Source organism: Lacerta agilis, chromosome 17 (assembly GCF_009819535.1).
Source record: "Lacerta agilis isolate rLacAgi1 chromosome 17, rLacAgi1.pri, whole genome shotgun sequence".
NCBI classification, from domain to species: Eukaryota; Metazoa; Chordata; class Lepidosauria; order Squamata; family Lacertidae; genus Lacerta; species Lacerta agilis.
In genome coordinates, this window is record NC_046328.1 from 37653900 (window position 1) to 37675787 (window position 21888).

At 48.6% G+C, this 21888-nt stretch overlaps 1 protein-coding gene across 2 annotated transcripts in view; it reads right to left on the minus strand.

Annotated features, from left to right (window-relative positions):
• Positions 1–2309: 2309 nt before the first annotated feature.
• RORC (RAR related orphan receptor C) overlaps positions 2310–21888 on the minus strand; it is a 46088-nt gene continuing 26509 nt past the window's right edge. For both annotated transcript variants that reach the window (XM_033136019.1, XM_033136021.1), the window contains exons 2-10: positions 16295–16380; positions 14772–14913; positions 13630–14145; positions 10433–10554; positions 6773–6905; positions 4956–5063; positions 4181–4291; positions 3318–3427; positions 2310–3031 (exon numbers count right to left, since the gene is read on the minus strand). In XM_033136019.1, the coding sequence (XP_032991910.1) occupies positions 2867–3031; positions 3318–3427; positions 4181–4291; positions 4956–5063; positions 6773–6905; positions 10433–10554; positions 13630–14145; positions 14772–14913; positions 16295–16380 (1493 nt within the window). In that variant the 3' untranslated portion in view covers positions 2310–2866. The remainder of the gene's footprint in view (positions 3032–3317; positions 3428–4180; positions 4292–4955; positions 5064–6772; positions 6906–10432; positions 10555–13629; positions 14146–14771; positions 14914–16294; positions 16381–21888) is intronic.

Sequence of the window (21888 nt, forward strand, 5' to 3'; positions counted from 1 at the left end):
GTGTTTGTGTGTGTCGTGTCAGTGATGCAATACAGGACTTACCTGGTCCCTCCCCCCCCCACGTTTAATTTTATTCAAGTTGTTACCCCTGTGGAAACCCAACAGATGTTCCCCCATTAGGGTTGCCAGGCCAGGTACACCCCACTCGCTGAGACCTAGGTGATGTGCCCCTCTTAGCACTGAGCTCATGAGACGGAGGTTAATTGGGAAAGTGGAGGCGGTGGTTATGGTGGATACCCCACAGAAAGTTATGCAATGATTTGCAGAGATGGAGGTTAATTGGGAGCAGAGGAGGGCTGACCTCCCCCCCCCGACAGTCTTATGCAATAATTTACATTCGGTTCCTGCCAGCCTGAAGCTTAGAATAACAGACTCATAGGATTGCAGAATTGGAAGGGACCGTGAGGTTCATCTAGACCAACCCCTTGCAGTGCAGGAATATTTTTGCCCAACGTGAGGTTTGAACCCACGACCTTGGCTTCTGGAGGAATCCAGGGAAACCTGGAGACTTCAGGTCAGACCTGGAGGGCAGGCAAGCCTATTCCCCACCTCTGGGAGATAAACTGTGATAATGCCTCTTGATTGTCCGGACAGGGGAGGATGGAAGTGTGAGGCTATAGAAATGTGCCACATCTATAAAGTAAAGGGACCCCTGACGGTTGGGTCCAGTCGCAGACGACTCTGGGGTTGCGGCGCTCATCACGCTTTACTGGCCGAGGGAGCCGGCGTACAGCTTCCGGGTCATGTGTCCAGCATGACAAAGCCGCTTCTGGCGAACCAGAGCAGCGCACGGAAACGCCGTTTACTTTCCTGCCAGAGCGGTACCTATTTATCTACTTGGACTTTGACGTGCTTTCGAACTGCTAGGTTGGCAGGAGCTGGGACCGAGCAACAGGAGCTCACCCTGTCATGGGGATTCAAACCGGCAACCTTCCGATCAGCAAGCCCTAGGCTCAGTGGTTTAGACCACAGCGCCACCCGCGTCCCACATCTATAGCTGCATCCATTTTGCCACTTGTTGCTGTCAAATCCAACAGGGCACCCCTGTGATGTTTGTCACCAGCAGAACTTTTAAAAAATAAAATCCAGAGAGGTTTTAGGACACACACACACACACAAAACACACACACACACACACACACACACACACACACACACTCCAAGAGTCCAACAATGTTTGGAGGGCTGCAGATGAGATGAAGGGAACGCATCAAAAAAGGAAACGTGGTGGTTTTATTTTGCTTTTATTTTTTGCTTTCTGACCTCTCACGTAATTCATAGGCAGACTTAATCCGCCGATCCAAACCCATACAACAAATTGACTAAGCGTACTTAGAGACAGCCCCTAACAGAAGATACAAGAAAAAGGTATGTTTGCATTACCCAGTGGTAACAGTTCCCCCTTCTCAACCCCGTTCCGGAAGAAGAGACAAGGGATTTTCAACACACACACACCCTTCCCTGTGCAAACTACAATTCCTAGAATTTGTTGAGGCAAATGTTAAACTGGTACAAGACTGATACAAGTTTTTAAGTGCAGGTGTGGTTTGGGATGAAGGAAAGCTGTGAGGGCTAGTTAAGCAAGACTGGAAGTTGCTAAGTGGGGTGGGGGGCGGGGGGCGGGAAGCTACAGAAAAATGTGACCTGGTTCATTCAAGTCAAGCCTGACAGCTATCCCCCTCCTTCCCTCTCCAGCCTCAGTTTCCATTTATGTTGCTGTCCCACAAACACGACAGCGCCCTTCTGTGCTAAAGCCACACGGGAGGTTTCTCCCCAGCCAGCCTGACCTCCTCACTTCCCTCACGGAAACCGTACAACTTGTCGACATTCTTCCGTCGACAGTTTTGTGCCCAATCTTGCTTTGAGCACAGGAGGAGCGTGGCAGGAGGCGGAAGGGGCTTCGTGAGACATTTGACGTGAGGCAACCCCAGGCAACTTCGCCGGTTCGTCGGGAAACCGCTTGGGCAAAAGTTACCCAAAAGCATTTGGGTTTGGTGCGTTATGTGCCAATATTCACCCCCCCCTTCCCGTTTTAAAAGAAAGCGAAAGCAGCAGGATATGAGTTTTGGGGGTTGTTGGTTTTTGGAAGTTGCTGGTGAGTTAGAATCTAAACCGAGAGGTCAGTCTGTGTGTGTGAGATACACACACACACACACACACAGTGAGAGAAAAAGACAAGAGACTCTTTTGTTATCAAATACAGAAGCGGACAGACACTGAAAAATAGAGATCTATCTTATAGAACCACATTTGTCCACAATATATATATAGATATATATATATATATATTATATTATTTCTTAAAAACTTGGTTTCAAGAAAGAAAAAAACCAAAACAAACAGAACAGCTTGGTTGAGTCTTGTGCCATTAGGCAGCAAAAATGAGGTATTTCTTGGCTACCTAAGTCGGCCATTTTGGACTCTGCCCCTCCAGTGAGACTGCGTCACGGCAAGAGCTTCCTCACGCTAGGAGTGCTGTTTGTCCACAAGACCCTCCCCTTACTTAATACTTTTAAGCTTCCACAGCGGCAGACTTCCAAAGCACTTCGCACACACGTTGCCCAGTCCCTCAGGTTTCCTGTGAGGGGGTAGTGTGGGCCCGCTCTGTGCTTATCCAGGGACGAAGAGATGCGGTCAAGGTTGCGTACCAAAGCTGGTGTCAGAAGTGGGGATCTTTCGAACACAAAAACCCAGGCATTCTGCTCCAGCTGCTCTGCTCCGCTTTGGGCAGGCACACGTGGCAGCGGGATTGTTTTTGGTCTTGATTGCCATCACCTGCCCCTTCCCGCTCTGGCGTCGGTTGCAGAGGAGAAGCTGGAGAAAGGCAGAGAGAGAGAGGGTCCTCACCCTGCTGGCAGCGGGGGGATTATTCCCCTGCTGTTCCCTGTAGAGGGTCGCAGTCTGAGCTGAAGAGCTCTTTGTACAGGGGCGGGAAGACGGCGTGGACAATGATAGGGTACATCTGGCGGAAGGAGCGCAGCTTCTCCACATGCTGGCAGCAGAGGCTTCGAAGCTTTCCTTTGGGGGGCAACTGTCGGAAGCGAGAAGAGAGAGAGATCACATATATCTTCCTATAGACATAACAATGTAAGGCTGTTGTCACGCTGCAGTCTGTGTAGCTGCCACTAGGTGGCAGCAACAATTCCAGCATGATAATAGAACAGCCGGCAAGCAGGGAGGGAAGCAGTACAGGTAGCCGGTGATCTAGGCGAGGTGTTTAACGGAGGGAGGGGAGGTGCTTAAGATAGGGGGAGGCTCTCTCTCTCTCTCTCTCTCTCTCTCTCTCGCACCCAGCAAAGTCCCCAGCAGATACGCACCTTGGCCAGGATGCCTTCCCGGTGGTTTTTCCGTAACATGTGCCTGAAGGCCAACTCCAGATTGCTCTGCAGATGCTCCACCTTGCTCTTCTCTTGCAACCAGGGACGATCTGCAAGGAAGGACAAAAACTTCTAAAGAGTCCACTGCGGTTGTTGGGAAAGCTGGCCGGCTCACAATTCGCCTGGGGCGAGCAGTGAACCCGAGCGACACCGGGCCTCTTTCGAACATGCAGATCATCTGGCTCTTCAAAGCAAACATCAACATTTGTGGTGAGGAACCTCAGTCCTGGGGGCTGGATGAGGCCCCCCCCCAGGGCTCTTTATCCAGCCCTCAGGACTCTCCCAGACCACCCCCACCACTAGGTTTTCTCAGTGCCCCTCTTTATGTACTTTGGCCTGGCTGGGATTTGTCCTGGAGCCATCACAATGGATAACCTTGGAAGGGTCTGCTGGGAAATGGGCACCCAACACACATGTGATGCGAGTGCCTTTGTATTTTCGAGACGAATCTTGCATCGTATTAATTTAATTATAGGAGTGAACTTGAGACCCTCTCCATTGCGGATAAGTATAATCACTGGGTTGAGATCGAACCACTTGGTCTGACCTCTCTGGTATATTTAAGGCAGCTACACAGGGCAGTCTAGGAAGTGTTGTAAGTAAACTACAACCCCCAGGATCCTTTGGGGGGCAAAGTAGGGGAAGCAAGTGCAGGTGCAGCAAAAGGTTATAGCACAGACTTCTCCACCGGGGCATGATGGGAGCTGAAGTCAGACGGCCCCTGCCTGCCACAAGGACCCCACCCTCTGCCGCCTCCGGCGACTTCCTTAAACGTGGCGCAGGATTAATCAGCAGCTTCTTACTTGAGTTAATAAGCACCAGCGCCGTGAAGAGGGCGATTTCGTTCTCGGAGAAGTGCAGAGCACAGAGACTGTGAGCGAAGTCGAAGATGGAGTTGATCAACTCGTTGCATCCTGGAGTGGGAGGACGGGGAGACTCGGATCAGCGACAACAGCAAAAAGGTATTCCGTGCGATCATATATCTATTTATTTATTTGTTTGTTTAGGTTCCAAGGCTTTAATAAAGCAGAACTTTCTTCAAAACAGACTTACAACAATAGTGATATGTTCAAATAGTTGCAAAAAAAATCACGTGCTTGTCCAAGCACAGGTACATCTTCTTAGAAACACAACTCCCACAAAATGGAGATTTGCAACTGAATACCCCTCCCATGTAATCTTAAGTTAAACACCACATGAGAGAGTAGCAGAGATACATTCTCAGTTAATTATCAGCCTGTTTGGTGCTCAGAGAGCTTCACTTATCTTTAATGGAAATTTCCTTTAAAAAATTTTTTTTTTTTAGTGTGCTTGTATCTCACCTTTTCCTCCCTGGAGCTCAAGGTGGCAAATACATGGGTCTATCCACCCCCTCATTAAATCTCCACAACAAACCTGCGAGGTCGGCCAAGCTGAGAGGTCAAAGCACGGCCTGCTGCACCCTGGCAACCCCCGCCTCCAAAGACTTATCCCCCTTTCCTCAACTTCTTTTCGATGGCCCAAATATCGGCCTTGGGACCCATCGCGCGTTCGTTCTTTTTTTAGGCCATCGTCCTGAGATGACGGGCGTCGCCGTACCGAGGGATTTGAAGAGCTCTGGGCCGGCATATTTCCCCTCAAAGAAGACCGTCCGGTTCTCGGAATTGAAGGCACGGCACATCCTCACCAAAACCACTTCCATGGCACCTGGGGGGCGGAAGCAAAACGAAAATAAGGACGGCCAAAAAGACTTAAAAGACAAGGAGGAGGCAAAAATAGGAAGGCAGTGACTTTTATCTCAAAACCTGCATTGCCTTTAGAAGGGGGCAGGAATGCGGGGAGGGGGGCAGCCAAGCTGGGTGCCCCTTTCTGGGATGGGTGGGGAGACAGCAGTGGCTCCAACACCTCATTCCCAGGACTAGAGTGGGAAGACCCCCCCCCCAAAAAAACAAGTAGCACCTAAGGGTGGCCCTAGTGGACACTTGTTTTTTCATTTCTCCAACCTTGTTCACCAGTTTTGAGATTTTAAAAAATACCTTCACCGAAACAGGCCAGCATATTCATGTGTGCCTTTCCCCTTGCCCAACATAGTATGTTTTCAAGCAATTTAATACTACAATACACTGCAATGTTTTTGTAAATGTAAAGGTAAAGGGACCCCTGACCATCAGGTCCAGTTGTGGCAGACTCTGGGGTTGCGGCACTCATCTCGCTTTACTGGCCGAGGGAGACGGCGTACAGCTTCCGGTTCATGTGGCCAGCATGACTAAGCCGCTTCTGGCGAACCAGAACAGCGCACAGAAACACCGTTTACTTCCCGCCAGAGCGGTACCTATTTATCTACTTGCACTTTGATGTGCTTTCAAACTGCTAGGTTGGCAGGAGCTGGGACCGGGCAACGGGAGCTCACCCCGTCATTGCGGGGATTCGAACCGCCGACCTTCTGATCAGCAAGCCCTAGGCTCTGTGGTTTAACCCACAGCGCCACCTGCGTTGCAAATATACCCATTTTAATTCAAACTATCCCCTAATACACTGGGTTTGCATCCACCGCTTTTCCTCTTCAGAATAGGCTCGTTGAACGTGGTTCCAATCATTTCAGTGGGTCTACTCTTGAGTAAAACTGTGTTGGAGACAACCAATTTGCGGGGGCATGCATGTGCGCGCTGTTTAACTACACCGCAAAACTCAGAGAGCTGCGAATTTCCGAGAGCAGCTGTAAAGTGCTATTTTCTTGGAAATTAGGTAGGATTGTGTACAGAATGAATGGAATATCTCTCTCACCCTGGGTGCCTGCAGTAGAAAGGCAGATAAAGAGAGTCGGGAAAGCGGTGACTTGGAAGAAGCACAAACGCCACCTCCTTGGCCCTCAGACATGAGCTGGGATAGCTCAGTCAGTACAGCAGGAGACTCTTATTCTCAAGGTTGCAGGTTTGAACCCCAGGTTGGGCAAAAGATTCCTGCGTTGCACTGGGTTGGACTAGATGACCCTCGTGGTCCCTTCCAACTCTACAATTCTAGGATTCTATGACCGTTGCCAACTCAAAACTCTTCTCAGACTTGGGCCTAAATCCTCTGCTCTCTCCCCAAATGAAAATGAAACTTCCCTGCCTCTCGCTGTCTGGTTTTAGCCAGAAGGCAGAAATATAACCAAGAGGGAACCAGTCTAGATTCTCTTGGGAGCAGCCACAGAAAAAGGCTCTCTCTCCTGTGTCAGTCTGTGATGTTGACGGGACTGAGAGACGACGATTTTAGCTCCTGGGCAGGTATGTATCAGGAGATACGACCTTGCAGATAGCCTGGGCCCAAAGCCACATGCACTCTCCTCTCTCTCTATCAGATGATTTCGCTCCGTAAAATGTCCGGCGACTACAGAAGCCTAACTGCGATCTGCCCAAAGAAGCTCCGTTCCTCACCCGCTTTGAGGAGCACGATCTGGTCGTTTTGGCACAGGTCCATGAAGCTGTCCATCCTCTTGGCGAACTCCACCACGTACTGGATGGCCTCGGTGACGCGGCAAGCGCAGCGCTCCCACATCTCTTCCATGGACTGGAAGGAGAGAGAGAGAGAGAGATTGGGGGACCCAGTATAGTGACAGGAACGAGCCAGCAGTAAATCACAGTGAGCAAGCTGGAGTTAACTCTTCCTTAGCAAAACAGGATCGGCACCGGAGTGTCAAGCCTAAGGAGCACAGCAACTCGTTTCCGGCAGGTCTTGCCCCCACAAAGCAGTTGCCGAGACTGAAAGGTGCCCGCCTCGCCACAGCTGCCTAAGTCCCCTGCAGAAATTCCCCAAAGCAATCTGAGACTATGCCAGCGTGTTTGCCTTTGCTCCTCTCACTTCATGCCTCTCCTGGTCCTGGGAGACCAGGAGAGAGGGGAGCTTGTTGCAGCCAGAGGGAGAGACACCTGTGACTCTTCACCAGCCGGACTCATCCCTGCTTCTTGGCCTCCTTCCGCTTCTGCCTCTGGTTCTGGACTTCTCTCTGCCACAGACTCCCCCTGCTCACTAAGCCCTGTTGCCTCTTCATCTTCCGACGCCTCCTCTTCCCCACCTTCTCCCTCTGACCACCCATCGCCGTCTCACCACCAATCCCCGGGCTCTGAGCCTTCTTCCCTTGGGGGTTCCCCAGCTGGTCCCTTGCACCGTTCCTCTGCATCCAACCAGCCCACGACGTATCAGTAGCTCAGCTTGCACTGACTTGAGCTCCTCTTTCTCCCTAGCTCAGTGTCATCACCATTAGCCAACTACCCCCTCAACAGGGGCATCTTACCCATAGAGGCTAGTGGTGCGGGGCGCCAGGGCGCCACGTTCTGGAGGGCGCCAGGGAAGAGGCGGAGGCTGGACGCGGTGCCCCCCGACATCAGCTCGCTGCCCTCACCCGCCATGCCAAAGCAGTGCCATGCTCAGATCCTCCATCTGCTGTGGCCACCGTGGCACGAAGCAGCCAGCTGAGACGGGAGGTGCCGCGTCCAGCCTCCGCCTCTTCTGCGCCGGAGAAGCCGCCCTCCAGCCACTGCCCGCCTCCTCCAGCCCCGCCGGCAGCACTGACCTCCCTAAAAAACTCTGGGAAACGGGTGTGTATGTGTGTGTGCCGGAGGGAACTTTGCACCACGGCGCCGGATATGCATAAGACAGCCCTGCCCCTCAACCTCATTTCCCAGGAACTCTAAAGGAAATGACCCAAATTTGCACTTTTGTGTTTCTGTTTAATTCTCATTCGAGAGTGTTGGGCTAGGACCTGGGAGACCAGGGTTCAAATCCCCGCTCTGTCGCATGAACAGTGTCGGATTTACGTATAAGCTAAACAAGCTATAGCTTAGGGACCCACTCTCTTGGGGGCCCCCAAAATTTTATTATTATTTTTTATAAGAATTTATTAAATTTTTAACAATAAAACACACACAAAATACAAAATACGACAATACACTGCAAAAAAACTACAAAACTACAAAAAATAAAAAAATCTTAACAAACAAACACTTATTTAACTATCCTTATCTTATTCCTAACATTGTTTTGGGACCTCCTCACATCCTCTCTTCTGGGTTCATTTCTAATCTTCTTTAGTAACTTTATAACATTATAAAATCCTCCTTCTCATCTAATCTTAATCTTTATAAACAATAAACATCTAATCTACCTCTAATCTTAATCCTAATAAAAATAAACATAACACAATTCTATCTACTTCTTACATCCTATCTTAATCTAACTTCTGGCATTACTGTAGCCTTATATGTCCTCTCATTTTAATTTCAAATGCCAAAAATTTTAAAGGGAAAAAAAACCTGGATGTACATTTCCAAAATACAAGATAAAAAACAAATAAAATAAAACCTACATACCTATTAGGTCCATGAATTACCATCTAGCATATATTCAACACAAAAAACAGCGACAATTTGTTGTTGACAAAGGACAGCTGGACATTGCCTTCAGTAGCTCAGGGCCTCATCAAATCTAAATCTGGCCCTGTGCATGAAGCGGACTGGGTGTGACCTTGGGAGCTAATCACTGCCTCTCTAAGGCTAACCTACCTCACAGGGTTGTTGTGGGGGGGGGGGGTTGAACGAGGGGGGGGGGAGAACCACGTGCGCCAACTTGAACCGCTTGGAGGGAAAAAAGTGGCGTAGAAGCTCAATAACTAAATAAGAAATATATTTCCCCCGTTTTTATTTTATATCTTTTGCTGGTCCGTTATTTCAACTTCAGAATAAAGTTGTGGAAAATTAAAAATAAAATAAAAATTAAATTAAACAACATGAAAGGGAGTCGCCGCAAAGGCGATTTACAGTCAAGACTGGGAGAACAACCTCCCCCCCCCCCCCAAAAAAAAACACACCAGAGGGATTCATCCGAAGGCTCTCTGCGGCTGGCGCTGAGAGGTGACTTGCCCGCCTTCTTGGCCCATCTGCCAGGCTGAGTCACCGGATCAGTCATTCAAGGCACACAAAGAGCAAAGGATCGCTCGTTATTTGATGGGAGCGGCTGGAATCAAAGGGAGCTTTCTCGCCCGCCCCAAACCGCCCCATTCCACACCGGCTTAGACATTCCACCAAATTAAGCGCATGCTTAAGCACGGTGGAGTTGGCAGCGAGGGAGAGGAATCGCACCAAGTCTGGGGAGTTACCATTAGTATATAAATAATAGACACGGGTGGCGCTGTGGGTTAAACCACAGAGCCTAGGACTTGCCGATCGGAAGGTTGGGGGTTCGAATCCCCGCGACGGGGTGAGCTCCCGTTGCTCGGTCCCTGCTCCTGCCAACCTAGCAGTTCGAAAGCACGTCAGAGTGCAAGTAGATAAATAGGGACCGCTCCAGCAGGAAGGTAAACGGCGTTTCCATGCGCTGTTCTGGTTTCGCCAGAAGCGGCTTAGTCATGCTGGCCACATGACACGGATGCTGTCTGCGGACAAACGAGATGAGCGCCGCAACCCCAGAGTCGTCCGTGACTGGGGTACCTTTACCTTTAATAGCCCTTAACTGCTTGGGACTAGTTCACCTGTGAGATCGCCTGCCCCCCCCCCCATTTGCCCACTCAACTGGTTCAATCTGCAGAACTGGCGCAGTCACAGAAGCCTTTGTAAGCTACCGGTCTTTCACCTGAACTTTGGAACTCCCCGCCTATTGACTCCACCTTCGCCGCCCTCTTTTTGCTGCCCGCTCAAAACATTTTTGTTTACGCCAAGCCTATCCACACATGTGTTATGTGGATGTGTGTTCCAGGTCATGTGGCCAGCAGGACTAAGCCGCTTCTGGCAAACCAGAGCAGCGCACGGAAACGCTGTTTACCTTCCCGCTGGAGCGGTACCTATTTATCTACTTGCACTTTGATGTGCTTCCGAACTGCTAGGTTGGCAGGAGCAGGGACCGAACAACGGGAGCTCACCCCGTCGCGGGGATTCGAACCGCCGACCTTCTGATCGGCAAGCCCTAGACTCTGTGGTTTTGACCACAGCGCCACCCGCATCCCCATAGGGCAGTATACGAATTCAATAAATACTACTAATAATAAGGCACCTTACAGACAATACCCCACACGGTAAAGAGCCAGAGCCTTTTGGCCCCCTCACCTTTTTCTGGTAGCTCCCCACTTCCTCCCGGGTGAAGGTCTCCCACCTCAGCAGCTGGAGGTCCTCCAGGCGCAGTTGACACGTCTCTCGGTAGGACTTGACGACGTTCTGCGTGAGGTGCTCTGGGGAACGGCGGGGAAGAGGCGAACAGGTCAGGATTTGCGCGGGCTCGGCTAGCCACTCCCCCTCCTCCTCTGGCTCCTCCCCCTGCCCCATCAGAAAAGAGGGGAAGTGGTGGGGTGTGTGTGCTTCTGACCCAAATCACAGCCTGTGCATTCCCTATTCTTCCATCTGCCCACCAGGGCAAACACGGAACACAGGGTGGTATTCTGGAGATGGGCGGATATTTTTGATTTCATAGCCATTGTGGTGTAGTGGCCCTCAGTGGACATCACCAAGGACCCCGATCAACGCTGCAACTGGTTCCACGAAAGCAAATCCACTCTCATTCTCCTCTCGTGTGGTGTAGTGGTTAAGAGCGGTAGACTTGTAATCTGGTGAATAGGGTTCGCATCCCCGCTCCTCCACATGCAGCTGCTGGGTGACCTTGTGCTAGTCACACTTCTCTGAAGTCTCTCAGCCCCACTCACCTCACAGAAATTTATTTTTGGGGGGTGGGAGGAAGGGAAAGGAGAATGTGAGCTGCTTTGAGACTCCTTCGGGTAGTGATAAAGCGGGATATCAAATCTGAACGGTTGGGAGATTCGGGGCAGATAAAAGAGGGCGACTTATTTGCGCAGTGCGCTGTGGACGCTCTCTCTCGCAGTGATGGGCACCAGATTGGACGGCTGTCCAAAGAAGACTGGGCAAGTTCATGGAGGAGTTCCTAAATGCTGAGCATCAGACCATATGGGATCGTGGGATCTCCCCTGACAGGTTAAGTATTTTGGGAATAACAGGGGCAGAGGTCCCAAAAGAGTTGATTGAATTGTTTACGGGTGCTCCACTGCAGCCAGAATATTGTATGGAAAGAAGAAGAAATGGAAAGAAGAAGAAGTTCCAAGAAAAATTGGACTATATAAAAAAGGTAAAGGGACCCCTGACCATTAGGTCCAGTCGTGTCCGACTCTGGGGTTGCGGCGCTCATCTCGCGTTACTGGCCGAGGGATCCGGCGTACAGCTTCCTGACTAAGCATGACTAAGCCGCTTCTGGCGAACCAGAGCAACGCACGGAAACGCCGTTTACCTTCCCGCCGGAGCGGTACCTATTTATCTACTTGCACTTTGACGTGCTTTCAAACTGCTAGGTGGGCAGGAGCTGGGACTGAGCAATGGGAGCTCACCCCGTTGCGGGGATTCGAACTGCCAACCTTCTGATCGGCAAGCCCTAGGCTCCGTGGTTTAACCCACAGCGCCACCTGCGGTTGGACTATATGGGGATGGTGAAATTGAAGGCAAAGGTAAGAGACCCAAAAGACGAAGTTGTTGTGGATGTGTGGAGACCCTTTCTGGGCTACCTGAGAAAATGTTAAAATTCCTTCCAGTAGCACCTTAGAGACCAACTAAGTTTGTTCTTGGTGTGAGCTTTCGTGTGCATGCACACTTCTTCAGATACACATCAGTGTGCATGCACACGAAAGCTCATACCAAGAACAAACTTAGTTGGTCTCTAAGGTGCTACTGGAAGGAATTTTAACATTTTGTTTCAACTATGGCAGACCAACACGGCTATCTGCCTGTAATGAGAAAATATTATCGTCAAATGAAATCGCAGGCGCAGTAGTTCGAAATATAAGCAAGAGAATGAGAATGATAAAGGAATGTAATGTACGATGCTGGTTATAGAAATAAGTGTTCTATTCAAGGTAGTAGATACAGACCCTCCAAGTGCCCCTATTTTCCAGGGGCAGTCCCAGATTTACAGAAGCTGCCCCAGTTTCTGATTTGATCCTGGAATATCCCAGTTTTCCTTAGGACATCCCTATTTTCATTGCAGAAATGTTGGAAGGTATGGAGTTATGCAACCCCCAAGCCAAGGAGATAAGAAACTATACACATATACAAATGTTTAGGTGAAATCTTCTTTATTGTAGCAATGGATTCAAACTACAAGAAAGAAGATTCCACCTAAACATTAGGAAGAACTTCCTGACAGTGAGAGCGGATGGACAGTGGAATTTGCTGCCAAGGAGTGTGGTGGAGTCTCCTTCTTTGGAGGTCTTTAAGCAGAGGCTTGACAGCCATCTGTCAGGAATGCTTTGATGGTGTTTCCTGCTTGGCAGGGGGTTGGACTGGATGGCCCTTGGGGTCTCTTCCAACTCTAGGATTCTATGATTCTATAACCTTTAGAAGACATCTGAAGGCAGCCCTGTATAGGGATGTTTTTAAATGTTTAATGGTTTTTTTAAAAAAATGTTGTTATCAATGTTGGAAGCCGCCCAGAGTGGCTAGCGCCACCCAGCCAGGTGGGCAGGGTAGAAATAATAAAATTATTGTTATTATTGTGGAGTAGGATGCACCCATTTTCATTGGAGAAATGTTGGAGGGTATGTAGATAAGTCATACCTCGGGTTACTGCTGCTTCAGGTTGCATGATTTTGGGTTGTGCACCGCACCGAACCCGGAAGTACCGGAATGGGTTACTTCCGGGTTTCGGAGCTCGCGTATGCGCAGAAGCACTAAATCACGCTTTGCGCATGTGCAGAAGCGCCGAATCGCGACCCGCGTGTGCGCAGACGCGACGCTGCAGGTTGCAAACGCTGCGGGTTGCAAACGTGCCTCCCGCACGGATCACGTTCGCAACCCGAGCGTCCGCTGTGCAAGGATTTGAACAGAAAGGTCGTGGGAGAAAGAGTGGAAGTAAGTCAAAATGCTAAGGGAATTTTGCATGGAAACGGAATTGAATTTGTCAAATTTTATGGAAATAAAGATGTATGAGCTTTGGAGCATCTGGAAGAACTCCTCCTTCTTCCTGCTCCAGAGGGACCCCAGGAACCCATCCTCACCGACTCGCCTCCTTTCTCTTTGACTGGCACCGATCAGCCCCAAAGGGTGAGAAGACTTCTTCTTGGTGGCTAAGAAGCACCCCTTGCTTGCTCCAGGCCATTGGAGAAAGGGGCCTTGTTGCAGAACCAGCAACAAGCCTTTGACCCGCCTGGCCACCTCAACTCCATGCCACTGCACCCCTGGGTGCTGCGGCTCAAAAGTGCCCAGCTAGACAAGTCCGCCCTCTTCCTTCGGCCGTGCGCCCCACTCACCGATCTCCGTCAGGGACGAGTTTGGGGACTCCAAGAGGCTGGTGAAGCTGGGCGCGGTGTAGAAGTCCAGGCTCTCTCCCTCGCCGTACGCCGGCCGCTTTGCCCCGTGGGCGTCCGGGTGCGAGAGCTCCGGCGATGCCTGTGTCCCCAGGGCGTAATAGACGCTGTCCCGGCTCTCCATCTTGATGCGCTTGGGGCTGTACTCCTTGGTGAAGGGGGCCCGCAGGTCCTCTCCCAGGATGCTCTGGGCCTTGGCAAGTCCGTTGGAGTAGGCCAAGGCGGCCGTCTCGTCCGGGCACTGGCCGAGGCGCGCCTGCCCGTTCAGGAGGGCGGTGGTGGAGCAGGCCGAGGCCTCCAGGAGGTCCGGCGGGGGTGCCAGCTTGAGCTGCCCGTTGGCGACACCCAGGGAGTAAGGCGAAGCCTCTCCGTCCTGCTGCTGCTGCTGCTGCAGCTGCTTCTGGACTTCAGCGTGGAGGCTGTCCCGCTGCTTCTTGGACATCCGGCCAAATTTGACCGCTGGGGAGGAAAAATGAGATTTGTTACTCGTCAATCAGATGTTCCTACCTGAACCAGGCAGAGGGCCTTCTCGGTGGTGGCGCCCGCCCTGTGGAACCCCCTCCCATCAGATGTCATGGAAACAAACAACTATCTGAGTAGTTTTTTTTTCAGTGACATAAAAAATTACTGATTTGGTTATACTATTGGAAATACATTGACAGATAATTATGAAATTACTGTGAGGTTTAATAAGTTCACTGTTTGTATTTGGACAACCTTTCTGCTCTACTTTATTGCAGGGAGAAAAATAATCATTTCCTTAATAACAATTTAAACAATTTATTTAACTAAAGCCATAACATTACAGCATACGTATCCATGTTTGTTAACTGATGTGGTTAAATGATTTTTTTTAAAAAAACCACACACCTTAGACTTAGCTTTAGCACACATGAAAAACTTAAATCCTTATTTCCTGATGAATAGCCTTTGGACTATAATGTAAGTTGAATAGAAAACTATCTTTCCTCCAAAAGCATTTTATTTTAAAAATCCAATTTAAATAAAAAAATAATCCATTTTTTAAATTTCTTTTTAAAAAAATCATTGATTTTTATCCACCCTGCCACCAACCCGTCTCTTACCGTCCCGGGACATGCCGAGGCTGAGACATTTCTGCAAGCGGCAGTGCTGGCACCGGTTCCGGCTGGTGCGGTCGATTTGGCAGTTCTGTTGTCGGGTGCAGGAATAGGTCACGTTCCCTTGCTGGCTCCGCCGGAAGAAACCCTGAGAGCAAAAGGCCGAGAAAGAGAAAGCGAGAGAAAGAGAGAAAGAGAGTGAGAAAATGAGTTGGACCTCCTCAGAATTCCAGCATCATCCGCACATCGCTAGATTTACGTATAAGCTAAACAAACTATTGCTTAGGGCCCCAATCTCTTGGGGGCCCCCCAAAAAAATTAAAGGAAAAAAAAACACCTGGACGTACATTTCCAAAATATAAGATAAAAAACGAATAAAATAAAAACTACATACAGCTCAGCTACGGAAGGTAATGGGGGGCCCTTGATATGTCCACCTGTCCTTTCTCAACAACAAATGGTTGCTGGTTTTTGTGTTGAATATATGCTATAGGGCAATTCTTGGACCTAATAGGTATCTAAAGCCATTTGCACATAACAAAATATGTATTTTATCAAAGTAATTGTTGAAAAGTCCATTCAGAATGTAGGCACCCTATGTATAGAAAGGAGCAATATTTTAGGGAGCAGGCTAGCAGGCAGGGTCCATTACTTACACCATAGGAACCTACACAACACAAAACACTGTTGCTGTATGTAGGTTTTATTTTATTTGCTTTTTATCTTATATTTTGGAAATGTACATCCAGGTCCCCCCCCCTTTAAAACATTTTTGGGGCCCCCAAGAGAGTGGGGCCCTAAGCTATAGTTTGTTTAGCTTATATGTAAATCCGGCACTGATAGCAGTCATGGTTTTCTTTCATAACCTACAGGTGAAACTCAAAAAATTAGAATATCGTGGAAAAGTCCATTTATGTGAGCAATTGTTTTCATTAGCTACTGGAGTTTAATATACGAGATAGACTCATGACATGCAAAGCGAGATATGTCAAGCCTTTGCTTGTTATAATTGTGATGATTATGGCGCACAGCTGATGAAAACCCCAAAGCTGAAATTGTTAATTTGGGGTTCTCATCATCTGTATGCCATAATCATCACAATTATAACAAATAAAGGCTTGACATCTCTCGCTTTGCATGTCGTGAGTCTATCTCATATATTAGTTTCACATTTTAAGTTGAATTACTGAAAGAAACGAACCTTTCCACGATACTCTAATTTTTCGAGTTTCACCTGTATAACCAAAACAACACCCACAATTAAATCCACATTTCAGTTTTCGTAATTTGCCCAAAGCTCCCATTTTCCCTTAAGAAGACCAAAAACGTTTTATATGGATCTGGAATGGATCTACTCCTTAGTTTATTTACAAAATCAGATGGTTTGGGGGCCACAACTCCCACTGAATTGTTGCAGTTCGGCCTTTGCAGGATTGACACCCTTAGCTGATATGGGTTTGGACGGCACCGATGAGCGCCGTGGACAGCAGGAACCCATAGCAGGATCGTGGCCGCCTTTTCTTACTCACTTTGCACCCTTCGCAAGTGATGACGCCGTAGTGGATCCCGGAGGACTTGTCTCCGCAGATCTTGCAGGGGATCACCTCGATCTGGGCTGTAGTAAGGGAGGAGGGAGAAAGAAAGAAGGCAAAAATTCCATTTTAGGCTTGCGTTCATTAGGAGCGCACGGAAATTAGGGTTGTTTTTATTACTGCAACTGATTTGTTAATCGTTTTCCAAACCAGCACCTCAAGGCGATTCACACACATGAGGTAAACAGTTTTAAAAACACAAAAGCAACCTATAGGTTTAAAAGACTAAAACTCTAACAAGTTGCGAAGACCCATTTGTGCAGCTGGGAAAGCCAAGAAAAAAATGCCTTCAGTTGTTTCCAGAAAGTGGCCGCCTGATGCCTCTTGCCAGGGATGCTGTTCCACAGAACAGGGATGCCCACCCTAAAAGCCCTCCTCTGGGTTCCTGTGGAGGGGGATCCTGAGTTCTTTGAAGCTTGCGGGAAAGGCTCTCTCACGGATTGCAGTGATCTACTAGGTCTATAAGGGCTAAAGCGGTCTCACAATTTACCTGCTTCTGAGCTGTATAGGGAGTTAGGAACTCAGCCTTGCATTCATTTTTGTCATTAAAAACTTGGTCCATTTCGTCACACGTTAGTTAAAATGGCACTTATCTCACCCAGCCCAACTTGGACTACTGCAATGCACTCTACGTGGGGCTACCTTTGAAGGTGACCCAAAAACTACAGCTATTCAAGAATGCGGCAGCTAGACTGGTGACTGCTGAGACCATATAACACCGGTCCTGAAAGACCTACATTGGCTCCCAGTACGTTTCCGAGCACAATTCAAAGTGTTGGTGCTGACCTTTAAAGCCCTAAATGGCCTCGGTCCAGTATCCCCAAAGCAGCGTCTCCAACCCCATCGTTCAGCCCAGACACTGAGGTCCAGCGCCGAGGGCCTTCTGACGGTTCCTTATCTGCGAAAAGCGAGGTTACAGGGAAGCAGGCAGAGGGCCTTCTCGGTGGTGGTGCCCACCCTGTGGAACACCCTCCCACCAGATGTCAAGGAAACAAACAACTATCTGACTTTTAGAAGACACCTGAAGGCAGCCCTGTTTAGGGAAGTTTTTAATGTTTGATGTTTTATTTTTTTGTGTTCTGTTGGTAGCCGCCCAGAGTGGCTGGGGAAATCCAGCCAGATGGGTGGGGTATTTATTATTATTATTATTATTATTATTATTATTACTGTTCATTAGCCAAACTTGGATTTGTTTGGTTCCCCTGTGTTCAGGTTTTTAAACTCTTAAGTTGTCAGATCCATAGGAACACAGGAAGAAGAATCTGCTGAATGAGGCCAAAGGGACTCATCTAGGCCAGCATCCTGTTCTCACAGCGGCCAACCAGATGCCTCAATGGGAAACCCACAAGTAGGGTTAGAGCCCTCTCGCCTCCTGTGGCCTACGAAAAACCAGTATTAAGAAACTGGTATTGATTGATTGATTGATTGAAGCAATACTGCCTCCGAATCTAGCAGCCATTCACAGCCTTCACCTCCATGAATTTACTTAATCCTCTTTGAAAGCTTTCTGAAAGATCACGATTCCTATGCTTGTTAGGTTAGGTTACTTCCTGCTTTTGAGCTATGGAGTTCAGCTGGTTGTGTCCTCACTTAAATCTGGATTTATACATTCAATTTCTATACCGTTTTGTATTTTTAAGAAAAATCTCAAAGCGGTTTACGGTATATTAAATAAATAAAACATTAATAAAACAATCTGAAGGAAAGTCAAATATTGAGTGTGACATGCACAACATGGTCTGGTCTTATATGGAAGGGGAACCTCTGCTTTTTGGGCCCACATGTGAGGATCTGAATGCCAGCGATGTAAGCAAGGCCCAGATCTCGCAGGTTCTGATTTGAACTCCAAGCTTCACTGCCGAGAGCACAAAGTCGTCCTCGAAAGATGCTACCCAGCTTTTGCTACAGCCAGGAAATAAGGCAAAAAAAAAAGTTAAAGAGGAAATGGACGCCTTTGGAGCCCAACATCCCAGCGAGTGACATTATGGGGCTTGTCAGGAGAGAATTATTCTTCTGTCATTCTCCAGACTGTTTAGGAAAGATAGGTGCATATTGTCCCCTTTTGGCAAAAAGCACCAGCTGCAATACAGATCTTGGTCCACTAGGGGGCACCCTTGCACTACATTCTTCCTCGCAGGCTTTCAGAACACCACCCAACAAGAGAGCCTCTGAGCATATGAGAAGTGTCCGTCCCTTTCTGCTTTCAAAATCCTTACCAGCTCACTTGTTTTCGGTAGGGGTTTGAGGTGGTAAGGGAAAGGACTCCCTGCTCATAGGGTTGGGTACTTTCTAGGAACCAAAAGAAACCTATCCACCTTTCACAGGGACCTGAGGCCAAATCCTGCCTGAACCAGAAGTCACTACGTATCAGTTTTGCAGAAAGGTGGGCCTAGGTCCCCGGAGTTGGGGTTAGGACCAATGAAATACAGTCATACCTCGGGCTGCATTCGCTGCAGGTTGCGTTCGGCACGGGTTACAAATGCACCGAACCCGGAAGTACTGGAATGGGTTACTTCTGGGTTTGGCGCTTTGCCCATGCGCAGAACCACCAAATTGCACCGTGTGTGTGTGCAGATTCGGTGCTTCTGGTTGCGGACCTTTCAGGTTGCGAACGGGCCCCCGGAACGGATCCCGTTCGCAACCAGAGGTACCACTGTAGCTCAGCGCTTTTGCAAACAGAAAAGGATGGCGTGAAGACAGAATTTTAGCAGGGCCCTTAGTCTGGGGCTGCCTGCCTGCCTGCCTTACGTAAGATACACAATGCCGCTGCTTGGATCTTTCCCAATAAATCCCCTACACAGGTTTGGAGCAGAGCTAAAAGGATCTGTGTTGTGTGTGAGAGTACAAATGGAATACACCCCAAGATCTCCAAAACTCACTCCCTGGGAACCAAGATGTTGGTTCCTCTCTCTTGCTGCTTTCATTGCTGGCGACCAAAAACACACCCATCATTTTTAATTGTGAATTTCTTCCCCTCGACCCCTTTTGGCTTTCTTCTGTTTTGGTCTTCCACCTGCAGTCTGCTATCATGCTAACAGTCGCCGCAGGACTCCTGGGTCCTTACCCAAGTCTCTAAACCGCAGAACCTTCTTTTCCAAAGCCACCACGCAGCCCCGGGAACACGCGCCACGAGTTGCAAATCTTCGTCGACAACAGTGCCCCAAGGCGCATGCAGAGACCATTTCCCTGCTGACCCTGCCGAATAACCACTGAGTGATGGCAGTGGAAGGAAGGAGGCAGCTGCTTCGAGACCCCCTTGCTTCTCGCACTAGAAATGTTTAACCACCCCGGGTGGCTTGGGGGAGAGCCCACCGTGCGGAGGCAGGGATGTCGGCGCAGCAAACCACATGAAAGGGGAGGGGGGTTGCATCTTACCTCTGCAGGTGGCTGTGGGAAGGGGAGACAAAAGACCCCCCCCCCCGAGATGTGAAACAGAAGCACAAGAAAATCTATTTTCCCACCCTTTGTCACGGCATTAACATGACGTTAAGAAGAGCTTGGCTGGTGGATCAGACCCCGAAGACCCACTGGTCTACTCTTTCACACGACCCCTTGCCCATGTGCAGAGGGAGCTTGCACCCGTGTCCAGAGTAATGTGAGCGCAAGCGTTGCCTCTTAGCTCAAGTGTGTGGGTAGAAGTTAGATCTGGGGTGGGTGCGTTTTGCTGCAGGGTTAGGTCTTACGAGCAGCACCTCATCTCAGTCCTACTCAAATTAGATCCACTGAAATTAATAAATCCACGTGGCACATGCCCATTAATTCCAATGTTGGATTTTCTTTTCTTTGCTCGTTTTGTAACATTCAAATATTCAAATAAAGTTTGTATATTATTATTATTAATAATAATAATAATTTCAATGGGTCTACACTGAGTAGGGAGTTATACTGCTGGCTACAAACCTAAGTTGTTTACGCCTGACTCAAGTTGCCAGCCCCTGGAAGTCTAGTTTTTTTTGTTTAAAAATGAAGTCAATCTGGAAAAGTTGACACCTGTCCATTCCTGCCTTAGCTAGCCCACCATGCAGGGCTGTTGCAAGGAGAACTTTAGGGCACAATCTCTGCTTTGTGGGTCTTTACAGGCAGGGAAAACGGCATTTTTTGGTTTGTTTTTTGCATTGCATCACCTGGAGCTACCTAAGTGTAATGTCATATTAATAATGGAAAGGGGGAGGGGAATTAAACCACGGAGGCCAGTGGTTTCTTCCCCGAACCACAAGAAGCCGCATGAGTCAGCCCCTAAATTAGTCAGCCAGTCCACCTTGAAGATTCTGCCAGTAAAGAAGAACTCTCACTTTTATACACAGAATGATGCCAGTAAATCCACCCTCCTGACGTGAGGTCAACAGAGCTCTGGGTGCACACGATTGGGTCGTTTGCAAAATGAAGAGGAGAGCAAAAACAGCACGCACACACGCACACACCAAATAAGCAAAAAAAATATCATATATGTATCTGTATTTTTTATATGTGCTGATGCAGTTCGGAAACGGAGAGTGTCGTAAACCCATTAATTCCCATCTAGGCCCCGCGTCACAGCTTCCATTGCCTCGTCGGAAACGATGCTTGCGTCAGCAGAAAAAGGAAGGAGGGCGGACCCCGTGAGGAGCTGTGCTAAAAATCCGCTTTTTCGAGACAAACAGAGCCCCCTCCCCAATTCTCCGTTGTCCTTCAGGATGGGGAAGAGATTCGGTTCAGTTTGCAGTGAAAGGCGATCTTCGCTTAAGCTGCGTTCGCACCATACATTTGAAGCATTATAATACCATTTTAAATGATCATGACTCCCCCCCCAAAAGGATTCTGGGAGCTGTGGTTTGTTAAGGGTGCTGAGAGCTGTTCGGTGGTGCCTCAATTTCTCCCACAGAGCTAAAATTCCCTGAGAAGAAGGACTGAATGTTACACTACTCTGAGAAGTGCAGCTCTGTGGGTCTGCCCTAAATACTCTAAGGACCCTTAACAAATTTAAGAATTCTGGGGACAGCCACGACTGTTTAAAATGGCATAACAGGGCTTTGAAAAATATGGGGTGAATGTGAACCTAATTTGCGCTTTTAGAGAAATATCCTTCGAAATTTGCACTGCTCTGAATTTTGCAATCTAATTCTCCAGTCCAGTCGTGTGCACAAAAATACTATACTAGTGTAAAGTGCGCATCGAAATGCATGCTTTTCAGTGAAAACAACATACTTAAAATGCGCCGGGGAAAGTGTTTTGCAAAGAAATGTGTGCATTTAAAAGCTGCATATGAAAATGTGTGCAACAGGAGAAATTTTGGACCGAAACGTTGATGAATTTTCACGAGGACTTTAAAAATACATCTCACGAATTGATGAGGAAACACGGAGGATTGAACTAAAACTGAAAGAATGAGAAACCAAAGTGGGCACATTCGCCCATCCCTAGTTGCCACCATCTTGAATGTAATGCCAGTGGGAATGGAAGAGAAAACGACAGATTTTTGGGTGCCAAATGGTGTTACAGAAATGAGAAAGGGTGAAAAATGTCACTGGGTTGGACTCCAGGCTCAGAAACTA